Source organism: Pinus tabuliformis, chromosome 1_2, assembly GCF_031772625.1.
Source record: "Pinus tabuliformis cultivar Carrire ecotype Pingquan chromosome 1_2, CPIR1, whole genome shotgun sequence".
Classification (NCBI taxonomy): domain Eukaryota; kingdom Viridiplantae; phylum Streptophyta; class Pinopsida; order Pinales; family Pinaceae; genus Pinus; species Pinus tabuliformis.
This window is the reverse complement of record NC_142298.1, coordinates 1,024,663,818-1,024,673,994: the sequence shown is the minus strand read 5'-3', so window position 1 is coordinate 1,024,673,994 and position 10,177 is coordinate 1,024,663,818. Positions and strand designations below refer to the sequence as shown.

At 32.1% G+C, this 10,177-nt stretch overlaps 1 protein-coding gene across 1 annotated transcript; it reads right to left on the bottom strand.

Moving 5' to 3' along the window:
* Positions 1 to 252: 252 nt before the first annotated feature.
* LOC149209610 (oleosin) lies at positions 253 to 1,358 on the bottom strand. The gene has a single exon (XM_089396420.1). The coding sequence runs from the start codon at positions 1,015 to 1,017 to the stop codon at positions 577 to 579; it is 441 nt and encodes a 146-aa protein (XP_089252546.1). The 5' UTR covers positions 1,018 to 1,358; the 3' UTR covers positions 253 to 576.
* Between the last annotated feature and the right edge of the window lie 8,819 nt (positions 1,359 to 10,177).

Genomic DNA, 10,177 nt, shown 5'->3' with positions numbered 1-10,177 from the left:
TATAGATTTTTTTGGGGATGAAAACTATTGCACAAAGTGTTTAATTGCATACGAGAAGGAAACAGGCTTTCTAACATTCTCCATGACTTTCCAAAGAAAAAACTTTGCAAACCATACAAATTTCTTAAGCATCAACCAAGGCAATCCAGGACCAGTCACTCTGCATGATCATTCCCGATTTGAGCACCGAGATCTCTAGTATATTTCTCAATAACATTAGCGTAATAAATATGCACAATTGCAAGGACGATATGAACAATATCCGCAGTTCTATTTAAAAAACCCCAATTACAACATACATAACATGAACATAATCTTAACCCTTATCGCAGCCTGAATAAAATCCAATAATTATCAAGGCTGCAATAAAGACAACACCCTAAACCCTAGATAAAAATAAACAACAACAACAACAAAAAGAACTTCACCATAAAGAAAATGATGCAACTCACAAAATAAACAGACCCCCACGTACTGCAAAACAACTGATTCACCCCATGGAAATCAGATGAGCAGCTAAATGAGAGCATATACATACTGCATATATCCTGAATTTATTACGGTCCAAGACCTTACTTAAGCTCCGGGAGCAGCATCCTGAATCTTGCTCTGCAAATACCCACCATATTCACGGGCATAATCCTTAACATGGGTCGCTGTATCTGCAATACGCATGCGGGCATAGTCTATCTGGTCTGCCCCAGGGGGATGCCTGCCCTTAATGTAGTTGTAAAGCCATGATATGGCAGATAAGGCTGCCAGTCCAAAGCCTCCTGCAGACAAGAACCCTGCAACTGCTACAAACAGCACAGTTGCTACTGGTATCAATATGGGACTGAAGAAAATGAGAACAGGAGTGAGAACCACCAACCCTACAACCGTTCCAGTTAATGTGAGACCAGTCAAAAGCAGCAAAACTGCACCAGAAACGAACAGGGTGATGAAACCCAAGATCTGAGTTGAATTGGGCGTATGATCATGAATTTTCTGCATCACTCCGTGATACTGATCAGCCATCTCAAATGATGCTTAAAAACCCTGAAAAACCCTGAAAAGCAAAAAAAACCTGTAAACTATTCGCTGTATGAACTTAATTTTAGCGTTGCAGAGGCTAACTTGACCTATTGATTGAATCGGATAGCAGGAGTATATAATTGTTTTGTAAGCACCCTTGGTACTGGATTTTGCTTGGACAAAAATTGCACAGGTAGGAGGGATTACGAACTGGGAGTACGTGTTGTATGCAAGTGTTGGTGGGAGAGGGACTGAATTGCAGGTGGCGAGGTGGCGTGAAAGAGAGAATGACTCTCATGCAGCAGAACACGATCGCTTCTAACTTCGTGTTCTGGGCCGCTTGGCTGGACGCGTTTTCAACACGTAAATCGTTTGGTCTCCCACCATTTGGCATTTCATTTCAAACTTTGAGAAATTTTCGTGTCTCTGATTTTCCTGAGAGGTCATAATTCAACAAATTTCAACCATTAACAATGAAGATTCGAATTCAATCATTCTTTATGATATCCTTTTACTATTACATAATTATTACAAATTTTGATTGTGGATTACTATCCCTGATTTTCCTGCGAGGTCTTAATTCAACAAATTTCAACCATTAACAATGAAGATTCGAATTCAATCATACTTACTGTTAACCTCTTAGTATTACATAATTATTATTAATTTTGAGAAAGGAATTTAGTTGGAAGTGGAAATTTATTGGAAAATAGAATTTTAAATAATTATAAAAAAAATGGATCATAAAATTGGATTTGTAATTATAATTTTATAAAATAATGAAAATTTTATAGATATTTAAAAAAAAAAAATTATATTATTAAAATTTAAAAAAATAAAATTTACTCCCTTGAAACATATAGATTTATTAAAAATACTAAATTTATTTGTTATTGACTCACTTCTCAACCATTTTATTTATTTTTGTTTTATCCACCATTACAAATAGCTTAAACAACTCATATATTTATATGTAAAAAAACTCAATATATCCCGTTATAAAATCATCTGTAGTGGGAACCCCATGAAAAAGTAAACCCATTTAGAGTGATAATTATGTATAAGGTTACTTTAACAACACACAATACAGAACCCCATGAAAAGTAAACCCATTTAAAGTGATAAGTAAAAAGGCACTTTAACAACACACAATTATGGTGATATTGTCACATAACAACTCTTACGGGTAGATTTTCTCAATGACGGTGATAAAAGGCACTTTAACAACACACAATGATGGTGATATTGTCACCTTACGGGTAGATTTTTTCTCAATGATGGTGATATTGTCACGTGGCAACACTTCATTCATATATAAAATAAATATAAATTAAGATCTATATTTTTTATATTTTTATAAAGAAATGTAACTATTATAGTAAGGGAGTTGTTTAAGAAGTGGAGAAAATTTCAAAAACTTTTGTAGAGGGAGTGTCATGTTTTTAATGGACGTAAAGTTATGAAGTTTGACAACTTTTTTTGTATTTACAAAAATCCCATGGTGATATTGTGAGGTGGCAACACTTCATTCATATATAAAATAAATATAAATTAAGATATATATTTTTTATATTTTTATAAAGAAATGTAACTATTATAATAAGGGAGTTGTTTACGAAGTGGAGGAATTGACTTGACAGTGAAAAGTGGCCGGTGGGCCAAAAAATTTCAAAAAATCTTGTAGAGGCAGTGTCATGTTTTTGATGGTGGAAATAGATTCAGCGTTATCAAAAACTTCTAAGGCACGTAAACTGATGAAGTTTGACAACTTTTACTTGTATTTACAAAAATCCCATTTTTTCCAAAATATGGCCTACATTTCCATAACTTTCAAAGCAAAAAAGCAATCTAGTTAGACTACAACTATAATAAGTGCTACATAGTCTCTTCCACTTATGTTAAATTAAGTAAATTAGAGTAGAAAATAATTAAACTATAAATAATTAAAATTTTAAAATGTTATAATTAAATTATAACTAAATATATTATTAAATTTTGTAAATTAACAATGAAGAATAAATATTTCATCATTTAGTTAGATAAGTATATTATAAATTTGATGAAAGATAAATAATACGAGTACTTCAAATAACCACCAATTTAGATTTTTTTTGGGTTGAGAATCAATACCATTCTATATGAATTATTTTTAAAAAATCAATAAATTTAAAATAATAAATTAATTATTGTTTGCACTAAGCATTCATTAAACACAATATTATTATATTGTCTCCCAAATATATCATGGGACCCTATTACTTCGATAATGATATGGTTAGTGTCTCATATGGTTTGAATAGAGGTCTTACTAATGACAAGTTAAGAAATGACGGTGATAAAAGGCACTTTAACAACACACAATGATGGTGATATTGTCACCTGGCAACACTTCATTCATATATAAAATAAATATAAATTAAGATATATATTTTTTATATTTTTATAAAGAAATGTAACTATTATAAGGGAGTTGTGTACGAAGTGGAGGAATTGAGTTGACAGTGAAAACACCGGCCAAAAAATTTCAAAAAATCTTGTAGAGGCAGTGTCATGTTTTTGATGGTGGAAATAGATTCAGCGTTATCAAAAACTTCTAAGGCACGTTATCAAAAACTTCTAAGGCACGCAAAATTATGAAGTTTGACAACTTTTACTTGTATTTACAAAAATCCCATTTTTTCCAAAATATGGCCTAAATTTCCATAACTTTCAAGGCAAAAAAGCAATCTAGTTAGACTACAACTATAATAAGTGCTACATAGTCTCTTCCACTTATGTTAAATTAAGTAAATTAGAGTAGAAAATAATTAAAATATAAATAATTAAAATTTTAAAATGTTATAATTAAATTATAACTAAATATATTATTAAATTTTGTAAATTAACAATGAAGAAATAAATATTTCATCATTTAGTTAGATAAGTATATTATAAATTTGATGAAAGATAAATAATACAAGTACTTCAAATAACCACCAATTTAGATTTTCTTTTTTTGGTTGAGAATCAATACCATTCTATATGAATTATTTTTAAAAAATCAATAAATTTAGAATAATAAATTAATTATTGTTTGCGCTAAGCATTCATTAAACACAATATTATTATATTGTCTCCCAAATATATCATGGGACCCTATTACTTCGATAATGATATGGTTAGTGAGTCTCGTACTATTACATTGGTGTCTCATAGGGTTTGAATAGAGGTCTTACTAATGACAAGTTAAGAAATAATGTTTACTAGCCCATGGTATTGTAACCAAGTCTATTTACAAATTAATAGTATCCATGGTAAAATGGGGTAAATATCCATGGTTAAGAATCTTGTTATATTGTAACTATTAAGTTATTTATAAAATATTTTGATTTTGAAATAAGTTATGGTTTTTGGGCATGTGTTATTGATAAGTCGTTATATTGATTATTTATCTATAAGATAAAAATAAACCTAATATTAAAAAAAATAGAAAGATGGTAAATCAATCCATACTTATTGCATGCTAATAATTAAAACTTAAATGCTAAATTATGCTTGTTCAATTGGATATAAACAATTTTGCATTTTTTGTTTTGCATTTTTTTTTAATATTAATGTGAAAAGAATAGTTGATTATAATATTTATTGTTCCAAATATTTTCCATATTTATATAAAGAGAAATTTATTAAAGTAAAAATTATGTATTACCATTAAAAAAATTATAGCTCCCAAATATGACTTTAAAAAATAATAAAACTCTAAAAAAAATTAAAATGCTAAACCCAAAAACAAATTACCATCACCAAATATTTATTAACCATGTATAAATTTGAAATTCCAAACCTCAATATACAAATATCGTTGGTTACCTACTCTTTAAATCAAACAATAATATGTCATTCAGAAAAATCATACCAAAAGCAACACAACAATACCATTAATTTGGAAACTCTAAGTTGGATACAAAATGTTACCATTAATTTTGAAACTCTGAGTTGGGTACAAAATATTTGTAATTCAAGTCATGGTATGATGTCTCCCTAGAGGCCATGCACCAAGATGCCTTCATTACGTGGGAGACATGTGGGCTTTGTGGGAAGATGCCATCCATTTTCATTCCATTGTACAAATGATGTCATTGTTATTTCATATTATCCAACATTCTACCAAATTAACTTAGGCTCCAAAGCTTTATATTAAACGGTGCATTTGCATGCAATGGAGGGCACATCAGAGAACAAAACGAGAATTATGACATAAACTTATATATAAAATTTAGCAGGTCTGAGAAAGTCAACAATGTACGTTCAAACCAATAGAGCAAACTGACGATATAACATAAATGCTTTAAATGCATCACACGATTTTCAAAGCATGGAGCAATAACATGTTCAATTTGATAGCCAATCAAATTGAAGATAAATAAATTAAATTATTTTTAAAAATAACAAATTTTAATTTACGATGCTCAACTATAGAAATATTGCATTTATTTTTTTGGTCAAACTAAATTAATATGGTTTGACCAAAACTTGATGCAATATCTAGTGCCTGCAGTAGAGATAATAATAATATATGTTAATTAGATGTAGCATATGACATTCTCGGAAGCATGGGAAGATTGGTGGAATAATATCAGTCTAAAGAAATTTAGATGTCTCCCCCTTCTATCTTAGGCAATATGGTTGGCCAGAAACGATGAAGTTTTCATCAATAAACAAAACATCCCAAACTGTGTGCTACCTAAGCCACTACAATTGTATCTCTAATGGCATCTTCAGAAGCCCCCCAGAATGTGTATGATTGTGAAGGAATCTATTGACCAATCTATCCCTTGGGCCTTCTTCGATGGTGTGTGTCATGCAAACAGAAACTGTGGAGAGGGTGCGGTTCTTTTCTTGTCCCAGAACCATTTCTTTAGATTAAAATGTGGCCTTGGTGCTAGCACAAACAATTTCTCAAAACTCATAAGTCTTAAGCTTTATCTTCTATTTTCCATTGAAAAAGACATCAACAGAATACAAATCGTTGGTGACTTTATGAATGTTATTAACTAGTTTAAAAACACTTCTAGATGCCACAAACACACTATATGCCTAATTATTGAAGACATTTGTTTACTCAAACAGTCTTTTGACCACATTTTGTGTTGTCACATTTACAAAGAAAGGAACACAACAATTGACACCTTGTCTAAAGAAGGCGTTGATCAGGCTCTAGGCACATGGCACATCTCAAAGCACATAGATGGCCAGGAATGGGCATCTTATCACAAGCCCTTTATGGAGGGAAATTTTCAGGCTTCATGATTATTTAGTGCAGGGAATATTTTGTGATCATTGATGGAAAGACTTCTTTTGTTTTGATATGTTGTTACAGTTATCTATTTTCATATGTATTCGATGTATATAAGGCACACCATAACTCATGTGACGATACTCTGATGTATATTTTTTATGGACCTTAAGGCCCATTTTTTGGCAGGTCTCATTAGCCTGACGAGTTAATGAATGGTTACAGGAATGCATGAAAGCATATGTAGAATGTAATTTTCAATTTCATTTTTTCTTTGGATATGTGTGTGTGTGTGAGATAAATATTTTAGATACATGCATAATAAAAAAATCTATTATATAAATAAATTAAAAGAGAATTATCATGATTATATTGAAATATGATTATAATGTAAATATAAAATATTAACAATAATAAATCAATGTTTTTGCATAATCATTATAGATTTGTTGTGGATTTTACGGAGTTGAATGAGAATATAACCAATCTATATGTCTTAAATGATAAAATAATTACACCTCAACATATTTGATCTCTATCGTTGTTTAATAGATTTGAGGTTAAGATGGAACTACAATGATAGTTAATCCAACAACAGTGGTAATATATAAACTTGAGTTGTAAAGCACCATCAAGAATATCCCTTAATCAAATCACTAATCACTTGTTTATAGAAGGAATGAACAACTACTTACAAATTAATATATCAAACCAAATGGTTGTTACAACAATATTATTACCAACTATATCATTTACCCAAATATGCATTATGTCTTGTTATGAAATTGTCCAAGACAAAATCTACTATAGTGCACCAACACAATCATTTGCAATGATATGACTAAGTGTGCCTTGCAATAATTCTTCACAATTGTTCTATGCAAACCTAGTTCCAACCTTGAACAATTTATCCAACACTTGAATGTAATTACTTTAAGGACCATGGATTATTTGTAAGTGAGAGCCCAAGTGTTTATTTATACAAATAATTGGTTTATCAACCTATTTTTTCTCAAACCAAGCCAACCTTGCATGTTCCCCTCAAAACAAAATGATTACAAACAACTTGGTTCCTCTCTAGCCACTTGGGTTGTCCTAGGCTATTTCACACAATATATTGTTGTTAAGGCTAGCCTTTTGCTTGCCTAAACTAGCCCAACGACTTGCAACCAACTCTGAAAATTTGCTCAAGGAATTGTCCCCCCACTAGCTTCCTTAAAACACATATACATGAAATCTATGACATAATGCATAGCATGCCAAACTCTTTTGTCAATCAAGGAACCTTTGTGCAAGACATGTTGCCTTTTCCAATACATTGTGCCTAAGTTTGTTGTTCAAAGTTTAAAAAACGTCACTGAAGGCTCATTGTTCGCCCAATCCATTTGGTTGGCCATGAACCATGCATTACTATGTCATCCATCGTGCCTTAGCTAAAAGCATGCCAAGGCCAAGGTAGCAACTCCATAAGGATTCACCTAGATTAAGCACCAAATGGACCTAGTTTATTGTGCATATTTAACACAACTAAGAAAGTTGGTTTATTATGTCAAGCCAACATGTCTAGACACTATTTCATTTGGTTGGTTTCAATTAGTTAGGAAAGGCCTTACAAGCTTGCCCCCTGTTATGTCCACTTCCCTTAATGAACCCAATTGTGCCATCTTTATTGCACTATTAAAGTCACTTCATTACTTCAATTTTAAACACCCATCATCTCACAGAATCATGCTCACCCTAACCTATCCAAGTTTCATTCAATAACTACCCCAAAATCCAAACAAAGTTGAACTACTAGTTCAAACCATGTAAAAAAACAAGAAGGATTCCTTTTGGTTCACCAACTGAAGTCAAGCATACCTAGTTCATAAGCTTTAGAAAAAATATCCACAATGTTATCCTTACCATCTTTATAGACCACCATTTTTATCTCTAAATGCACTCCTGCATCATTTGACATATCCAAATCTATTTATTTCATCCAATCTACATTCTTCAACAACTATCCAACAAAATTGTTCAACTACTTAAAGAGAATTGAGCCATTCCTTTGGCATCAGACAATAACACACAAGTTTTTACATCCTTACTTGTCCATCCGCCCATTACAACACATTGTTGTTTTATCAAAACATATTTAAGGAATTGTAGAACACAACTACATTGTGAAAACAATAAAAACAATTCATCCCATACCATTCCCCTAGAGTAACAATGTGCCCACTTACTTGAGCCATCATTCCATATCATCTATGTCAGTACATGATGTCCATTTTCATTCTTCTATTGGTTTGTCTAATCTAGTGATGTGGCACCCACCTCTAAGGTAATATTTGTGATCTGTAAATTGTCGTGGATATTCCACTAGGACAATTCATCACATCATGTTTGATAAAAATATGATTGATTTTTTTCTTTTTGTGACTAGGGGAATCGATAATTGGGTTGGTTTTGTAATTGTGTGACACAAGGTCGATTCCAACTGCTACCACTATAACCCCTAGGTGTCTGCATAACCCCTTCCCTAGACATGGGTTAGTCGAGGGGATTTGAACTCAAATCAATTCAATCATAACACTTTGATTTACACAAACTTACTAGTTGAGCTTCCCCCGAGGGGGGAAATAATTGAAATTTTAAATCTATACTATGAGGGTTAATTTTCCTTAGGTTTATGTATTAATTATTGCTTTTCAGCTTATACATGCAATAGATAAAATGCAAAAGAGAAGAGAACAATGAAATAGAAACACAAACCGATGATAATGAACACCAAGATATGATTAGGAAACCCATTTGGGAGAAAACAAATTCGGAAGGTGAGGTTGTTTTATGCTCTTTTATCTTGATGGAAACTATGAAAATACAAAGGAGAAGGCACTCTCTATGGAGTTTCCTAAGATGGGTGGTCCATGGGTTGCTACAGAACACAAACTGCCTATGTTCTTCTCTCTCTCTATCCACTTTTAGCTACTCTACTCTATTATGGAACAAAATGCACTTGTAGTCCCTTTCTTCCTTGTGGCCCAATTAGAACATAGATTGATAGCCAAATAGGGGTTAAATTTGACCCATTCAACCCTCAACATCAGTTACAATTTAACCCTTTTAGAGTCTTCTTCACAATCCCCACATGGCTAGCCCATTTTTCATGAGTGACAGAGACTGGCATGGCATCCTCTCGAATTCTTGTGTTCAATAACGATAGACCAACTTCTAGGAGGAATAAATTTTGCATTTGAATTCCATTTTATGTGATTCTTTCACCATTGGAACGATATTTGAGTGTTGAATAATTTCACTAGGTGTGGCACTTACAAAAAAAAATCACCTCAAAAGAATATCACTTAATGCCCCAAACTAGACCCAAAATGATCTGTAAATTGCCATGAATATTCCACTATATTGTTCATCACAACATATTTGACAAAAAATTATTGAAATACGAAATCAAACTACAAGGGTTACTTTTTCCTTATATTTTTGGATTATTAAGTTACTATGTTCTTCTTATGCATGCAAATTATAAAAATATGGAAAATAGAAAACAGATAAAAGCAATCACTCTCAAACCATAATAACACAAGATATGACTTGGGAAACCCTTTTGAGAGAAAACCTAATTGGAAGATGAGCCTACTTTTCTCTCTTTTTCTTTGAATGGAAAAATGGTGCAAATACAAGGGAATGAGACTTGTGGCCCCTGGGCTACTATAGAAAACAAACCCTCTCTGATCTTCCCTCTCCCTATACGCTCTAGCTACTATGCTCAACTATGGAACAAAATGCACTAGGATAGAATCAAACCCCTTTTCCTCCTAGTCGCCCATTTATAACACACCCTGGTAGCCAACTATGGGTTAAATTTGACCCATTCAACCCCCAATA

Excerpts from the sequence above, each read along its gene's own strand:
- LOC149209610 (XM_089396420.1), bottom strand. The coding sequence starts at position 1,017 with ATGGCTGATCAGTATCACGGAGTGATGCAGAAAATTCATGATCATACG.